The sequence below is a fragment of the Salvelinus sp. IW2-2015 genome, linkage group LG22, assembly GCF_002910315.2.
Source record: "Salvelinus sp. IW2-2015 linkage group LG22, ASM291031v2, whole genome shotgun sequence".
NCBI lineage: Eukaryota > Metazoa > Chordata > Actinopteri > Salmoniformes > Salmonidae > Salvelinus > Salvelinus sp. IW2-2015.
This window is the reverse complement of record NC_036862.1, coordinates 21964886-21983922: the sequence shown is the minus strand read 5'-3', so window position 1 is coordinate 21983922 and position 19037 is coordinate 21964886. Positions and strand designations below refer to the sequence as shown.

At 43.4% G+C, this 19037-nt stretch overlaps 1 protein-coding gene across 1 annotated transcript; it reads right to left on the bottom strand.

Annotated features, from left to right (window-relative positions):
- Window positions 1-5354: 5354 nt before the first annotated feature.
- Window positions 5355-17745, bottom strand: LOC111982605 (coiled-coil domain-containing 92B-like). The gene is made up of 4 exons (XM_024014199.2): window positions 17265-17745; window positions 16542-16692; window positions 13339-13386; window positions 5355-10171 (listed from the first exon to the last, which is right to left on the bottom strand). The coding sequence occupies exons 2-4, from the start codon at window positions 16675-16677 to the stop codon at window positions 9357-9359; spliced, it is 999 nt and encodes a 332-aa protein (XP_023869967.1). The 5' UTR covers window positions 16678-16692; window positions 17265-17745; the 3' UTR covers window positions 5355-9356.
- Window positions 17746-19037: the final 1292 nt, after the last annotated feature.

Below are 19037 nucleotides of genomic sequence, written 5' to 3'. Positions count from 1 at the left end.
TCCACAGTAAAACGAGTCCTATATCGACATAACCCGAAAGGCCGCTCAGCAAGGAAGGAGCCGCTGTTCCAAAACCGCCATAAAAAACCCGGACTACGGTTTGCAACTGCACATGGGGACAAAGATCGTACTTTTTGGAGAAATGTCCTCTGGTTTGATGAAACAAAAATATAACTGTTTGGCCATAATGACCATCGTTATGTTTGGAGGAAAAAGGGGGAGACTTGCAAGCCGAAGAACACCAGCTCAACCGTGAAGCACGGGGGTGGCAGCATCATGTTGTGGAGGTGCTTTGCTGCAGGAGGGACTGGTGTGCTTCACAAAATAGATGACATCATGAGGATGGAAAATGATGTGAATATGTTGAAGCAACATCTCAAGATATCAGTCAGGAAGTTAAAGCTTGGTCGCAAATGGGTCTTCCAAATGGACAATGACTCCAAGCATACTTGAAAAGTTGTGGCAAATGGCTTAAGGACAACAAAGTCAAGGTATTGGAGTGGCCATCACAAAGCCCTGACCTCAATCCCATAGACAACTTGTGGGCAGAACTGAAAAAGCGTGTGCGAGCAAGGAGGCTTACAAACCTGACTCAGTTACACCAGCTCTGTCAGGAGGAATGGGCCAAAATTCACCCAACTTATTGTGGGAAGCTTGTGGAAGGCTACCTGAGACGTTTGACCCAAGTTAAACAATTTAAAGACAATGCTACCAAATACACTCAATTAGTATGTAAAATTTCTGACCCACTGGGAATGTGAGCTGAAATAAAAGAAATAAAAGCTGAAATAAAGCATTCTCTCTACTAATATTCTGACATTTCACATTCTTAAAATAAAGTGGTGATCCTAACTGACCTAAGACAGGGACTTTTTACTGGGATTAAATGTCAGGAATTGTGAAAAACTGAGTTTAAATGTATTTAGCTAAGGTGTATGTAAACTTCCGACTTCAACTGTACATGCTAGAATCACCTTTATCAGCGACTACAGCTCTGAGTCTTTCAGGGTAAGTCTCTAAGAGCTTTGCACACCTGGATTGCACAATATTCACCCGTTATTCTTAAAATAATTCTATAAGCCTTGTCAAGTTGGTTTTTGATTATAGCTGGAGAGCCATTTTCAAGTCTTGCCATAGATTTTCAAGCCGATTTAAGTGAAAACTGTCACTGGGCCACTCAGGAACATTCAATGTCGCCTTTGTAAGCAACTCTAGTGTATATTTGTCCTGCTGAAAGGTGAATTTGCCTCTCAGGGTCTGTTGGAAAACAGACTGAACCAAGTTTCCTCTAGGATTTTGCTGGCAGTCTATTCTGTTTTTTATCCCTCAAAAAGCATACCCATAACATGATACAGCCACCAGCTTGCATAATAATATGAAGAGTAGTACTCAGTGATATGTTGTGTTGGATTTGCCCCAAACATAACACTTTTGTTTTCAGGACAAAACGTTAATTTCATTGMCAATTTTTTTTGCAGTTTTACTTTAGTGCCTTATTGCATGTTTTGGAATATTTTTATTCTGTACAGGTTTCCTTCTTTTCACTCTGTCATTTATGTTAGTATTGTGGAGTAACTACAATGTKTTTGATCCATCTTCAGTTATCTCTTATCACAGCCATTAAACTCTGTAACTGTTTTAAAATCACCATTGGTGAAATCCCTGAGCAGTTTCCTTCCTCTCTGGCAACTGAGTTTGGAAGAATGCATGTATCTTTGTAGTGACTGGGTGTATTGATACACCATCCAAGTGTAATTAATAACTTCACCATGCTCAAAGGGAGGAGGTCAGTGACCTGGCAGAGACCTGTCATTGTGGTGCCAGGACAACAACCTCTCCCTCAACGTGGGCAAGACAAAGGAGCTTATCGTGAACTACATGAAACGGAAGACCGAACACGCCCCATTCACTGCGACGGGGCTGTAGTGGAGCTGGACGAGAGCTTCAAGTTCCTTGGGGGCCACATCGCTAAGGACCTATCGTGGTCCAAACACACCAACACAGTCGTGAAGAGGGCACAACAATGCCTCTTCCCCCTCAGGATGCTGAAAATATGTGTCATGGGCCCTCAGATCCTCAAAAAGTTCTACAGCTGCACCATTGAGAGCATCTTGACTGGCTGCATCACCGCTTGCTATGGCAACTGCTCGGCATCCAACCGCAAGGTGCTACAGATGGTAGTGCATACGGCCGTGTACATCACTGGGGCCGAACTCCCTGCCATCCAGGACCTCTATACAAGGCTGTGTCAGAGGGAAGGCCCTAAAAATGGTCAAAGTCTCCAGCCGCACAGCAAGCGGTACTGGAGTGCTACGTCTGGGACCAAAAGGCTCCTGAACAGCTTCTACCCCCAAGCCATAAGATGGCTAAATAGTTAACCAAATAGCTACCCACACTATCTGCATTGAACCTTTTTCCACTCTTTTTTGAATCAATGCACACACTCACACATACTTACATTGACACTCCAACACACACTCCCCCACTCACACATAACACGTACACACAGGCACACATTCGCCACATACTCTGCTGCTACTGTCTATTATTTAATCTGTTACCTAGTCACTTTACCCTTACCTATATGTACATATCGACCTCAATTCCCCATACCCCTGCACATCGACTCGGTACTGGTATCCCATGTCTATAGCCAAGCTATCATTGCTCATTGTGTATTATTTCCACATGTTACTATTCTTTTCCTCAATTATTATTGTTGTTATTATTAATATTATTAATCTACAGTATATAATTTTGTATTCTGCATTGTCGGGAAGTAAGTAAGCATTTCATATTAGTCTACACTTGTTGTTTGCGAAGCATGTGACAATTAAAATTTGATTTGATATTCAATGTCTGCTTTTTTTAAATGTATACCCATCTACCAATAGGCGCCCTTATTTGCGAGGCATTGGAAAACCTCCCTGATTTTAATGGTTGAATCTGTGTTTGAAATTCACTGCGCGACTGAAGGACCTTACAGATAATTGTAAGTGTGGGGTACAGAGATTAGGTAGTCATTCAAAATTCATGTTAAACACTATTATTGGAGTGAGTCCATGCAACTTATTATGTGACTAGGCTTGCCATAAAAAAGGGGTTGAAAACTTATTGACTCAAGACATTTCAGCTTAAAATTTTTGTAAACATTCCTAAAAACATAATTCCACTTTGACATTATGGGGTATTGTGTGCAGGCCAGTGACACATCTCAATTTAATCAATTTTAAATGCAGGATGTAASACAAGAAAATGTGGAAAAAGTCAGGAGGTGTGTATACTTTCTGAGGCACTATATCTACATTACTGTATATCTATGTATGTACATTACTGTATATCTATGTATGTGTAACACTCGTCTTTGGGTGAAAGAGAGGAGGACCAAGGCGCAGCGTGGTAAGTGTTCATGATGATGAATTTTAATGCTAATCCAACAAATAGAACACTACAAAATACAAAACAACAAACAAAGTGAACAAACAAACGAAACAGTACCGTGTGGCGAACAAACACTGACACGGCAACAAACACCCACAACGCAAAAGTGAAACCCAGGCTACCTAAGTATGATTCTCAATCAGGGACAACGATTGACAGCTGCCACTGATTGAGAATCATACCAGGCCGAACTCAAAACCCCAACATAGAAAAACACACATAGACTACCCACTCAGCTCACGTCCTGACCAACACTAAAACAAAGAAAACACAAAAGAACTATGGTCAGAACGTGACTGTACCCCCCCCCCCCCCCCAAGGTGCGGACTCCGGCCGCAAAACCTGAACCTATAGGGGAGGGCCTGGGTGGGCATCTGTCCGCGGTGGCGGCTCCTGACTGGCGGGCGGCTCAGGACAGACGGGCAGCTCAGATGGCGCTGGGCAGATGGCAGACTCTGGCCTGCTGAGGCGCACAGTAGGCCTGGTGCGTGGTGCCGGAACTGGTGGTACCGGACTGAGGGCACGCACCTCAGGGCGAGTGCGGGGAGAAGGAACAGTGCGTACAGGGCTCTGGAGACGCACAGGAATCCTGGTGCGTGGTGTTGGCACTGGTGGTACTGGGCTGGTGCGAGGAGGTGGCACCGGATAGACCGGACCGTGAAGGCGCACAGGAGCTCTTGAGCACCGAGCCTTCCCAACGTTACCTGGTTGAATGCTCCCCGTAGCCAGGCCAGTGCGGCGAGGTGGAATAGCCCGCACTGGGCTGTGCTGGCTAACCGGGGACACCATGCGTAAGGCTGGTGCCATGTACACCGGCCCGAGGAGACGCACTGGAGACCAGATGCGTTGAGCCGGCTTCATGGCACCTGGCTCGATGCCCACTCTAGCCCGGCCAATACGAGGAGCTGGAATGTACCGCATCGGGCTAAGCACGCGTACTGGGGACACCGTGCACTCCACCGCATAACACGGTGCCTGACCAGTACGACGCCCTCTCTCTCCACGGTAAGCACGGGGAGTTGGCTCAGGTCTCCTACCTGGCTTAGCCACACTCCCCATGTGCCCCCCCAAGACATTTTTGGGGCTGCCTCTTGGGCTTCCTTGCCAACCTTGTTCCCTCGTAACGCTGGCTCCTCTTTCCAGCTGCCTCTGCTCTCCTAGCTGCCTCCACCTGTTCCCATGAGAGGCGATCCCTTCCAGCCAGGATCTCCTCCCATGTGTAGCAACCCTTGCCGTCCAAAACGTCTTCCCATGTCCAAGAGTCCTCCCATCGCTGCTGCTGCTGCTGCTGCTGCTGCTGTCCGTTACCACGCTGCTTGATCCTTTTGTGGTGGGTGTTTCTGTAACGCTCGTCTTCGGGTGAAAGAGAGGAGGACCAAGGCGAAGCGTAGTAAGTGTTCATGATGATGAATTTTAATGCTAATCCAACAAACAGAACACTAACAAAATACAAAACAACAAACAAAGTGAACAAACAAACGAAACAGTACCGTGTGGCGAACAAACACTGACACGGCAACAAACACCCACAACTCAAAAGTGAAACACAGGTTACCTAAGTATGATTCTCAATCAGGGACAACGATTGACAGCTGCCACTGATTGAGAATCATATCAGGCCGAACTCAAAACCCCAACATAGAAAAACACACATAGACTACCCACTCAGCTCACGTCCTGACCAACACTAAAACAAAGAAAACACAAAAGAACTATGGTCAGAACGTGACAGTATGTACATTACTGTATATCTATGTATGTACATTACTGTACATCTATGTATGTACATTACTGTATATCTATGTATCTACATTACTGTATATCTATGTATGTAGATTTCATACCTGGTGTTCGTCATCGAACTAGATAATCCAGGGTAACACATTCAAAGATACAACACACAGTAGACACGCTTAGTCAATCCTACATTTTATTTGAATAATGTGTACAGCTCTATGCTCTACAGCAAGCTAACACAGTAGTGCGGTAGAGACGGGGGTGGGGGTTGCTCAGCACGGGACCGTATGACACAACACACCTCATGGTCTTGAGAGGAGGCGCCCTCAGTGTCTCACTGCATACCTTATGTTGTATGCCTGAGGGAACATATAGAGTGGTGCTTTTTAATTGCTTGAAAAGACTTAACATATCAAACAATAAAAAAACAAATACTTATTAAAATGCCCATGTAGTGGACATGAGTCAGGCTCATGGTCTCGCGATGAGGTGATGGTGAAATCCACTAGTATGAACTAATGCTGTGGATTTACCTCTGTGACCTCCGGCTTCTGTCAGGATTGACCTCTGGGCGCCAATGGCGAGAGAGTTTTTACACAAAAAAACCTTCCTCCCTCAAAATGGAAGACATACTCAGCAGGAGAAAGTCATTCAAATGTCTCCCTCATCCTCATTTTCTTCATGCTAGTGAGTAAATGGATCAAGAAACATTTTAGTAAATGTGGAATTGGAAACCAGATAGAAGTGAGGATACCAGGGTGATCTCAAAAGTCATTGCTCGATTCCTTGTGTCTGTTCTCCTTGCCACCTCCTCAAAGGATCAGAAGGAAGCAAGGAGAGCAGAAGGGGAAGATCTGAATTTTCTATGAAGAATCAAAAAAATACTTTTAAGACTCATCCTCCCCTGTTATTTAGAAAGAGGAGAACAAGGCTTGCCTAATAAATCAGACTGATACCAATTCTTTGGTATACAGTCTGAAAAAAAGTTTCCTTACAAGCCAGAATGTTCAATACAATTACATTTGAACTTACTCTAGCTGTCATCTGTGAGGTTGGTCCTTCAGAATATCCACAGGAAAGTATTATTTACCCAACTTTTTAGAGTGCAATTTCTATCACCTGGCACGACTTTGGTTAGTATGCATGCATCTTGTACGTGTAATTCCGTCTTGTGCACATGCCTTAGGTCACGAGCAAACAAATATTGATTGCCACACACAGAGACCCGCGTTTCGAAGTTGGTTTAATAATGCTTTCCTGTGGGTATTTTGTCAAAAATTTCAACATTCATGACAGACAAAGTACGTTTAGTTTTTTTTCTATGTAATTGTGCATGGCCATGCTGCAACGTTACACAGCATAGTCACAGCAGGACTACTCTAAGGCAGAACATCATACAACTGTGTTGGGCCTCTTTGGCTCATCATTGTCGTCATAAGACACTTTTCACCACAATCTGATTCAACGGTATATCAAAGCTGTTTAGCTATTTGATTAAGAATAAAGGGATAGTGTTTTTATTTGTTATTTGTCTGTGATATAATATCATATCAGCGTGTCACTTACACATTTCAATGTCCAAAATGTGTAAGATTTGAAGTGTCAGTTTTCTCTGTTCTTATTGCTTAGTTGTAGAGTGGAATGTGTCCGTGTGAAAGTAAGGATATTTTTGGGACATAGCTGGCTCTAGCCACAGACCACATCTGTACCTACACCACTATAAGCACAGGTACAGTATATCACAATAACATCATCCAAGGACATGTGCTTTAAATGAAAGCTTAACAGTCTAACTTCTAGTTCCCTAAGAAGAACATGTACTCTATAAACATTTTCAATGAGGATTGTCATGTTACTGTCATTTCGAAATTGAATGGGGAATGTGTTCTCAGAAGCTGAGGAAATAGTGCACAGTCATGATAAATTGCTTGCTTGCAGGCTAAGGGTTAAGGGCCATTATGGAGGCCTTGACCATGAATCTGGGCATTTTTCTACACAAAAAAAGAAAGTTGTGCCTATGGGACACGGGCATTTTTTGGGAGGCTTGACAGCAATTGTTGCCAGCTACAGTTTAAGTTGATTGCTTTTCAGTAATGAGGCAGCTCTTCTTACATTGTAAAAAACACAATGTTAAATGTCTGCACTGAATTCAACCCATCTTCTCTTCTTCAAGGCATTCCATGACAATACCTCCTCCAAATGCCTTATAGACAGATAAATACAGAAAATAACAGTAGTTTTATAACATTCTGTGATATAATAAACATAATATATTAAACAATCAGTTAAATAAGTAATAAAAAATATTAAGTTAAACAATCATAATAAAACATATCCTTCTAATACCTTATACAGTATTACATTTTATATTGATTAATAAGAAATATTTTGTATTAAATAACCCATTGACAACATTTCCCGTGTGGCTCAGTTGGTAGAGCATGGCGCTGGTAACACCAGGGTTGCGGGTTCGATTCCCACGGGGGACCAGTATGAAAAAGTATGTACTCGCTCTGGCTAAGAGTGTCTACTAAAAAGATTACGTCTGTGTTATATTGAGTTATTATCAGACTATATATGTACATTCATATAAGGGTTAAGATATATTACCTACCAAGATATACAGTTTCAAAATGTAAGAATATCTGATGTTGAATGTAAAATCCACCAATTYCATCAACTAAAAGACAATAAAAAGGAAAAGAGACTAGGTTAAATGTTCAGAACAAGTGACACCACACATCTTCATCTGGTTGGGTGCTATTCTCTCACTACACCACTAGGGTCAGCCAAGTGCAAATCAATGTCATTGGCTGGTTTCATAGCGTCAACTAATGGCTTTCAACAGCTGCTGTCTACACAGCTTGGAATCTACCATGTAGATGACCACTTTATTTAAGAAAATGAGAATTTTCTCTTCTCAGCTATCTGAGACAAGAGACAAATCTACCAGAAGGCCCTAATAACCCCTTTTTGCTTGACTAGTAATAGTGAGATCAAATCAGCCACAGCCTAAGTTCAACCCAAAACAAAAGCAACAAACCATCTATAAACAATATTCCTCTGTGTTTCTTATCCCTAAGGTGAAACCCCCCCAGCAAACCACAGATGTAAATAAACAGAGAAATACTATTCTCTGTGTACAGTATTACACACACCTCACTAAACCTGAGAGAAGCATCTGGCCAAACTGGTCCCAATGCATTATTACCCAAAAGTGTTCTGTTATTGCAAAGCATCTGCTAGATTAGAAGGTTACCTATACCACCCCCTATTTATGCAGGATGCCAGGAACTCCAGTTAAACTCATCCAATAGCTTCATCAGTGTTTGGTAATATTTGTAGTTTTTTTTAAAGCTCAGAGACACAATATAATTAAAACCCACTAAGATCTGTGTGTGAGGCCAGTGGACTAATGTTACTTTCAATTATTGTATAACATATAGGGTGTGCTGTAGGCCTACCTATTGTATGACCAATGGAATAAAGAAAGATTCAGTGGGATATGACGGTATGACTACACCTCTTGGCCATGTGGGAACTTTTCAAGTGAAGGCCACTGATGCAGATCTGAAATGTAATAGTATTCACAGCAAGGACATACACAGATGCTCAGACGCTACCCAACTGTGACTCAGCGTAACAGAGGTCAGAAAATGTTTTCTACAAGGGCAACCCAGGGTTGATTTATGGTTGGCCCTAAAACGACACAGAAGGGTAAGGTAATTGCACAGTAGGTGCTGTGGTCTATGGCAACAGGCCATAGGTTAAACTAACCTCCACACAAGATGCCACACTCGGATAAGGCCCCATAATAACGTTATATAGAGCAACGCCAGTGTAAATGCATTCAACTACATGATTCTACACATTGACGTGAAGTGATTAGTAACAACAACCTCATTGGGTGTTCGTACACCTGGAAGTTTGGGTTAATTCAGGTCATGTCAAAATGTATAATTATAAAAAGTGTTCATCATAGCAATACATCTAAATACCAGTAATTTGAGTTAATAGGATTATAATCAACAATGCTAAATTAATCTCAGTATCAATTCGATAAAGGTGCAGGACAATGGGCGATTTACAGTATTAATAAAATCAGATAGTCATAGTGATTATGAGGATAGCGATGATGATGATGCATTTCTAGGGATGGTCACAGTGGGGCTAGTTATTCAGCCTTGGTTTGAGCAGCCAGCAGGTGATGCTGTGGCCGTGGCTGCCAGTCTGGGAGGAGCTCCATCCTGGGGCTCCATGGGCCCCTCTCCACCCCCCTCCTCCTCCCCTCTTTCCCCCACCAGAGGATTCTGTCTGTGGGCCAGGGAGTAGGAATGCCTGGCCCTGGACCTGTGGTGCCTGCGGTGAGGGTGGAGGAACAGCGCTGGGTCAGGCATGGCGGTGGGCTCTGCAGGGCACGTCACCCTCTCCTGGGGGACACACTCCCTGGCCCTCTCCGCCCGGAGCTGGTGCCCTGACATGGTCCTGCTGCCCCTGCGTTTAGGCTTGACCACAGGGGAGGCTATGGCAGAGCTGGTGTTGGAGGCATTGGAGAAACCGGAGGGCGACTGGGGAGAAAAGGGAGAAAAGATGGCAGTGTCCCACTCGGCTGCTTGGCTGTACTGGGGCCCAGGGGGATTCCCATGATGACGATCCCTATTCTCCCAGTTCTCCCTGAGGGCCTGCTTTCTCTGCTGCAGCCGCTGGTGTTGCAGTTTCTGTCGGGCAGCGTGCAGCTGGAACGAGAGGTAGGCTGCCGCCTCGGTCTGCCTCTGCAGCTCTGTGTTGAGCACCGTGGAGCGTTGGCTGCGGCGCTTCAGCTCGTCCAGGAAGTGGCGCTCCTTGTCCTTGAGGTTAGCCCGCAGCACACCAACCAGCGCCCCCTTGTGAGTCAGCTCCTTACACAGCTCTCCCAGCATGCACTGCTGTTCGGCCCGGCGATCTTCGACTTCCAGACAGCGGGCCTCCAGCTGCTCCTCCTCCTCCGCCAGGTCTGAGGACGAACACACGAACACAGAAGCAGAGAAGTGTACACAAATCAAATAGTAAGGACGCATCAGAGACTCACAGACAGATAGCTAACATTCAGACAAAAAAACAAGCCTYAAATGCAGCTGCCAGGATTTACATGAAGGGCATCTACTACTCATGCTGACATATTGACCCCACAGAGCACTCCTCCTAACCCCATCCCCCAGGACATAGGACCAGAGAACAGAGCACTCCTCCTAACCCCACCCCCCAGGACATAGGACCAGAGAACAGAGCACTCCTCCAACCCCACCCCCAGGACATAGGACCAGAGAACAGAGCACTCCTAACCCCACCCCCCAGGACATAGGACCAGAGAACAGAGCACTCCTCTAACCCCACCCCCCACGGACATAGGACAGAGAACAGAGCACTCCTCCTAACCCACCCCCAGGACATAGGACCAGAGAACAGAGCACTCCTAACCCCACCCCCAGGACATAGGACCAGAGAACAGAGCACTCCTAACCCCACCCCCCAGGAACATAGGACCAGAGACAGAGCACTCCTAAAACCCCACCCCAGAGACATAGGACCAGAGAACAGAGCACTCCTAACCCCATCCCCCAGGACATAGGACCAGAGAAACAGAGCACTCCTACCCCCAACCCCCCAGGACATAGGACCAGAGAACAGAGCACTCCTCCTAACGCCCACCCCCCAGGAACATAGGACAGAGAACAAGCACTCCTAACCCACCCCCCAGGACATAGGACCAGAGAACAGAGCACTCCTAACCCCACCCCCCAGGACATAGGACCAGAGAACAGAGCACTCCTAACCCCATCCCCCAGGACATAGGACCAGAGAACAGAGCACTCCTAACCCCATCCCCCAGGACATAGGACCAGAGAACAGAGCATAGAACACATGCAGAAAGATAACACACTGCCTGGATATGATCCATTCAGTCTAACAGATATGGAATTAGGTAATGTGACCAGTGCTGGCTGCTTTCAATCACCAAGTTGGCCTCAAAGTACATTTGTGAATCATCTGGCAGATGGGAAATGGTACGTGGGTTTAGGGATTGAATGGACAAAGGCAGAAGACTGAGCACATATGGGACAAGGATTAAAGAGCCACTGAGCAAATCCCTGCCAGTATCCACCACACAATCTCTACCAGCCGCGTCATGGCCACTGGCATGATGTGACATCTGCTGCCACTTACCCACTATGGAGAGAGAGTGAAGAGAGTAGACTGGCAGACTGCTCACATGCAGTGGTGGTGTGATGGGAGGGAAAGGAAGGAAGGTGATTGTTTTGGAGTGCTGATGGCCGACATAACATTCAGTGTAGTAATACACTGATAGTTCCCTCAACCCAATAATACCTACTTTCTCAGCGGACAAAATTGGCTGCACTGATGTCATCATTACACCAGGAATTGGCTGTGATAACGTCACTGCATCCAGTTTTAACCGCAAGTCTAAAATCAGTGTACAACATTTGCTGTGCTTTTGGGGCAAAGTCAAAGCTACAGTAACTCCATCACAGTGAAATCCTCCAGTAGGAATGGGGTATTAAAAAAAGCCTTAGTCAGACCTAGCTATAGCTGTGCCTTTGGGCTGAGGCTGCCCAGCTCAGGCAGCTGGGCCAGGGGAGAGGGATTACACCACAGCCTCTGGTATGCTGGTTGACCCAAGAATTAGGTCAAAGTAAACTAATGGGAAGGGAGATGAGCAAAAGGTGCTGTGATTAGTTGAAACTTGGATGTGAAATCATTGTAAAATTATCAGTAGGGATTTTCGTTAGGCCTATATTAGGATTTCTGCATTTCGTTTAGAATAGGAGGAACCTGATATCCATATAAGTAGCCCTTCCTTCCTCTATCTCCTTTCTCATCCTCTCTTTCTCTTGTTCTTCTCTTCTCTCATCACTCTTAATCCCTCTCTCTGTACCAGTCTCATCCTGTACCTATTTCTCCATCCCTCTGTATTAATTCTTCCCTCGATCCCAATCACTATTTTACTGATTTTTCTTTCTACATCTGTTTCTCCCCTCCCGCCATCCACTCCTCGCACCACTCCTTCCTCAATCTCTTTCCCCTCCCTCCCTGAGTAACCCCAGCTTTCTCCTTGGTCTAGTTCTTCCTGGTCTCTGTCTAACTGTCGCCCACTAGACCAGGTTGGTGAGGTCATGCTGCAAATATAGAAAATGCTGTGTAATCTAATCTCCATTTCGTCCTCCTTTTTTTCCTTTTTTTTCTTCCTATTTTTTTTCCTCTCTCTCTCTCTCTCTCTCTCTCTCTCTCTCTCTCTCTCTCTCTCTCTCTCTCTCTCTCTCTCTCTCTCTCTCTCTCACTCACTCACTCACTCACTCACTCACTCACTCACTCACTCACTCTCTCTCACTGATCCTCTAACACTTTCTTGTGCCCCCCTAACTGTACCATTCTTCCCACTCCCTCCCTTCCTCCCTCGTCCCTCCATCTCTCTGTCTCAGCAAACAGACTGTAATTGTACCCCTCCACCCCTCCACAATTTGTGAGGATGGAGGAGAGGGGGCTGTGGTGGTGTGATAGAGCAAAGGACAGCCTGCTCTGGAAAAAGAGGGGGGTCCTGATTAGTTATAATTGGCTGCAGATGGGCATGACCCCCCCCCCCCAACTCCTCCTTTCTTTCTCTTTCTCTCCACCACCCATTCCCTCCCATCCCCTCTGTCTCTGTAATTATCTACGATATTATCATAATATCCATCTTCTATCTAGACATTCTAATGCAACAAACTACCCATGAATGGAATATTAAGGTGCACACACACAGCCTTTGTCTGATGGTTCATATTCATGAACTGTGGATTGCACTCCACTGCCAATCTACCCAATTCCAATCCTCCTACACATTTTTTATCCTGGTAACGGATCAAGCCATAAAATGTGATGTTTTATTCATGGAATATGGCCTTTATGGCTGAGGATGAGAGGGGGAAAGGGAGAGAGCATTTGGGGAGGTCGACCACAGGGCTGTCCCTTGGCGGATGGGTAAAGTGAAGGATAATGCCATGAGGGTGGGATGGGATGGGGGGGGGGCCAAAGAGGACAAACAGTTAGTGTCACAAAGCCAAGCCTGGAGAGAATTAGAGGGAGGGGGGCAGGAAGAGAGAGAAAGAGAGACACAGAACTTACCCAGTTCACTCTTGCCTGGAGGCTTCACATTCAGCTCACATGTCAACTCTGAGAAAACAGAGACAAGAAATGAGACATCAGTGAGACAGAGACATGAATGAATAATGTGTGAGACAGAAATTAGTCATATGAGTAAGTCTAGGAGACAAATAGACACATTTCAGGAATTTACAAAAATAATTAAAAGGAATGCTTTCAATCTAATGTGTCTCATTGAAAGACTAAATACTAATGCTGATCGGAACTAGGGATTAATATTTCCCCCCAAATCTACCAAGTTTCAATACCGGGAATAATTCATATTTATCCTGAAAGTTCCCATCATAGCGACGAGAAGTAGGGGTGCTGAGGGTGCAGTACCAGTCAAAAGTTTAAGTTGAAGAGTTTTTCTTTATTTTTACAATTTTCTACATTGTAGAATAATAGTGAAGACATCAAAACTATGAAGTGACATATGAAATCATGTAGTAACCAAAAAAGTGGTAAACAAGTTCCCACATATGCTGAGCACTTGTTGGCTGCTTTTCCTTCACTCTGCTGTCCAACTCATCCCAAACCATCTCAATTGGTTTGAGGTCGGGTGATTGTGGAGGACTCTCTCTCTCAACCTATGAATGCTCAGCTATGAAAAGCCATTTGCTCCTGAGGTGCTGAACTGTTGCACCCTATATAACCACTGTGGTTATTATTTTCATGTAAAAAGGGCTTTTTGTAAAATACAAGCAAGTCTCTTCTTATTATTGGTGTCCTTTGGTAGTGGTTTCTTTGCAGCAATTCGACGACGAAGGCCTGATTCACGCAGTCTCCTCTGATCAGTTGATGTTGAGATGTGTCTGTTACTTGAACTCTGTGAAGCATTTATTTGGGCTGCAATTTCTGAGGCTGGTAACATTAATGAACTTATCTTCTGCAGCAGAGGTAACTCTGGGTTKTCCTTTCCTGTGGCGGTCCTCATGAGAGACAGTTTCATCATAGTACTTGATGATTTTTGCGACAGCACTTGAAGAAACGTTCAAATTTCTAGATATTTTCCGGATTGAGTGACCTTCATGTCTTTAAAATAATGATGGACTTTCGAATCTCTTTGCTTATTTGAGGTGTTCTTGAGAACTTGGTCTTTTACCAAATAGGGCTACCTTGTCACAACACAACTGATTGACTCAAACACATTAAGAAGGAAAGAAATTCCACAAATTAACTTTAACAAGGTACACCTGTTAATTGAAATGCATTCCAGGTGACTACCTTATTTATTTGATTGAACCTTTATTTAACTAGGCAAGACAGTTAAGAACAAATTCTTATTTATAATGACGACCTACCCCACACAAYGCTGGGCCAATTACGCGCCACCCTATGGGACTCCCAATCATGGCCAGTTGTGATACAGCCTGGAATCAAACCAGGGTCTGTAGTGACGCCTCTAGCACTGAGATGCAGTGCCTTAGATCGCTGTGCCACTCAGGAGCCCATTAAAGCTGGTTGAGAGAATGCCAAGAGTGTGCAAAGTTGTCATCAAGGCAAAGGGTGGCTACTTTGAAGAATCTCACATTTAAAATAGATTTTAATTTGTTGAACACTTTTTTGTTTATTACTTGATTCCATAAGTGTTATTTCATAGATTTGATGTCTTCACTATTATTCTACAATGTAGAAAATAATAAAAATAAAGAAAAACCCTTGAATGTGTAGGTGTGTCCAAACTCTTGACTGGTACTGTATATATATATTTTAAATTGTGCACTAGGCTTTTATTACCTTCTGTATGAGCGGAGCAAACTAGTCGTCAAAATAATATTTCCTCAGCCCTCATATGGGCAGCAAGTAGGCTAGGCTATGAGACCGCACAGAGAAGCAGGGGAAATATTATAGCGGTATTTTGACATGCATAGGCAAGAGACGTGCTTTGATAATGCAACCAACCTATGGATTACAGAATAAAGTTCGGAATTTTCATGCAAGACAGGAGTCAGGATTTTGTGTTTCAGTGGGATTGGAACTGGATAGGAAAATAGCCTAGGTTCTAGGAAAGGAGAATTGTCCTCATTCCTCTCTGAGTTGTTAACAGACTTCATATCTGTGACAGAGATGCTGATGTAGTGAATTGTGTATAGGCCTATCTAATGTGTGACTGTTTGAAGATTCACAATGACAGCTCAAAGAGGCACATGTTCATTTATAGTCTTTAGGCCAACTGTAGAGGTTTCCTGTAGGGTTTAACTGCATTCGTGTCGATGTGCAGTCCGGCAGTGTCAATTATGCGTGCGCTTTGAATTTAAGGCGACTTTGTGTGAAGTAAATGTGCTAGGCTAAAGGTTTCCATGTGACAACTTCTTTGGATAATGTGCTATTTTAATTTTTGCCAATCTGATGCTGCGCATGTGTAGGGCCTGCATTGGTGCCAACATTGAGGCAAAATGTTGTAATTTCCCAGGTCTTTCATTTTATTTTCTCGGGAAATGTGAAGTGTTCCCAGGACAGTCCCGGGTTCCCTGTTACCCATGTTAATCCTTAATCATAACTGTAGTGCTGTTGAAGCAGTGAATGTCCAATCTGTTTGTTTGTGTCTAGTCTGTCAATTAGCTTGATTGCAGACAGTTCAGACAGAGATGATTAGGGCCTTGTGTAGACTGGACATACAGTAATCACATTGAGTTAAACTGATTATGTTTAGCTGGGTGGAGTCTAAGCACTTCTCCAGTCAGCACAGACAGACGCCATGCTTGGGTTGCCCTCAAGGACAAAGACTAAAATATCAGAGACCCTGGTTGTAGCATTTATTGAGATAAACCTGCTCTGTTCAAGTTAAAGTTAATAGTCTCAAAAAAACAAATTGATTGCGCTGATAGACTAGGCTACATTGTGTTTGTATCTAAAATTTGATGGGTTTAGCATCTTTGCAGTGTATGGGCCTAGTCTGTCAGTCAAACCACAACACCGTGTGGTGATGCCCTTTAACTGAACAGGAGAGCCGAGTACAGAAAAGAAGAGAGGAAGAGAAGGGATGCATCCATAGGGATGCTTCATTGCCTTCTTGGCTACATCGTGTTCTGCAGTGAGGTCTGCCTCTGCTTGGCTTGGCAGTAACACTGTTGTTGTAAAGAGGGTCACTGTCTACTCCACTAGTCTAATTTGATCTCTGTGTGTTTGTGCGGGTGTGCATACGGTATTTGTGCATGTGTGTGTGTGATGTATAGACTCACCGCTACATCGTTTCTGCAAGGACAGGATCTCCAGGTGTAGGCCATGCAGTAGGGTGAGATGTTCTTGTCTGAGAAACACTGTACTCCTCTCAACACTCTCCATCTGCATGTCCAAGGTGGAGCCTGTAGGTTCCATGATGACACACCTGTCCTGCACAGAGAACAGGGTCAGAGGGCGTTAATATACATTATACCTGCATGTCTATAAGGGTCACTTTCCTGCTACTAATGATGAACAATAACAAAAGGAAGTATTCCAAATGTATATGTGTGTGCGTGTGTGTGTGTGTGTGTGTCTGTGTCTGTGTAATGATGCATTTGCAGTATCTTTCCCCCTTCTTTATTTACCTTCACTGTAGGTTAATTATTTAATCTTACTTTACAATGCAGTTTAGAATATCACCTGACACATTTTCAAATAGCATTACAACAAGAGAAACACTAAAGTCTTAATTTATTCTAAGATAAATAAATAAAAACACAATGATTGATGATGGTGATGTCAGGTAAGATAAAGTGTGTATGAGGTCATCATTGTGGTCATGCGGTAAAAAATGTATTGATCACCAATAGAGAGATGGAATGAACCAACGCAATATGCTTGGTAGGTTACASTATGTTGAAAGTCCTAGTACCAGTTAAATTCAATTTTACAGTAGATTCCTACATGCCTACAATACACTCAATAGATGTGGCAATTTTATGAAAATGATCCATGCTTACCGTGCTATTTTAGATAATGTCGAACGGAGTCCCAAAGAATTACGATATGAAATTCATAAGATCTATAAACAAGTTCTTCGATCCATACATGATTGTTTTCCAGGAATGTTCCAAAATCATTTAGGATATTCTTTCAATAATTGAGATCAATTCAACATAATTTGCAGGCGATAACGTTGTATCAAGAACGAAAGATGATAGCCTGTACATATAAAAAAATCTGCGATGCATCTCATAACGGTCCTGGGAGGCTACATCAGGATAAATAGGTTTTCATTACTGCTGCACCATCTCGCTGCGTCAGTAACAGTTATTGCCAAAATACTCATAACAAGGTCACCATAGCAAGTAGATTGTAACGTATGGAAACGGAGCACGATACATTTCGACAGGCGCAGCCTCCCTCTCCTCCATCGTCTGTTGGGTTCAGCTGGTACTGTCGTATGATGAAAACAAGACATCGTGACCGGAACACGCGAGATGATCGTACGACTCAAATGCAGTTTATTGAAAAAATTGGCCGTATCCAACATTGACTTTTGCCAGGATCGATATAGCAGTAGTTCGAAGGCAGAGATAGGACAGGATAGTCTTTATTATGAATGTTAAAATTACTGTAATTTTGGTTAGATAATTGTTGGGGTGACACCAAAGCCTGTTTATCCCAGCCAGGGTTCCTACGAAATCATATGGGCTACTTTGAGAATATGCACGGCAAATACCAGCCCAATTTCAGAACCATGGACAGGGACATTGCTCTTGACATTGCTCTTGAGATGCGTCACCCTGAGACAATCTGACATAGTCATTTCAGACCTGATGGGGCGTGGCAATGTCTTGCTAGGCTTGATGGATAGGCCTAGCTCTTATGTCTATATGGAAATTATCTACGTTAAAAAAAAAATCTCAACATTTAGCACAATAATGAGGCTTAATTGGCCAAGAATTAAGACTGTCAATCATTGATATTCAACCTGGTCTCAGAGCATTTAGTATTATTCTGTATGTTAATCCGGGACACTCCATTTAGTATGATACAGTATGTTAGGTTTCGTATGGTATGTATTACTTTTTTGGACGTCCATCACCCATTTCATATGACATGTTACGATTTACAATTTGTATTATATGTTACGAATTTGCCTAGTGTACAATATGTTTTGAATTTTCTAAATGTATGATATCTTATAAATTCTAGCTAGGTGGCTAAGGTTAGCTAAGATAGGGGTTAGGGTTAAGGTTAGGGTTAAGTTTATGAGTTAGGTTAAAGGATAAAGGTTAGAGGAAGGGTTAGCTAAAAGGGTTAAGGTTAGTGTTAGGGAAGAGTTAGCTAACATGTTAAGTAGTTACAAAGTAACTAAAAAGGAGTAAGTAGTTGAAAAGTTGCTAAATAGATTCAAACTCGCAACCTTTGTTCGYGTTATATGCCCACCTACCCCGACCAACCACCGTACTTTTGTTTTTGCCTTAAGTAACCATCTGTCTTATGTAACCATACCAAACGTAACTTATAGCATACTAATTTGAGTGACACAGATGTACATTTACTATGTTATGTCTAGTCAATGAGATCAGGCTGTGATATTGAGTCACTGGTGCCTCAAAGATGATGGCAAAACATCTGCACCCACTAATGAAATTAATACACAAAATACTTTCAATATTATGTTTTTATTTTCATTAAAATACAAAATATCTGTTACTGTAAAGAAACATACATTGAAGTCTTATTAATTACAAACCCTCAATTCATTAAAAAAAAKAAGAAAAAAT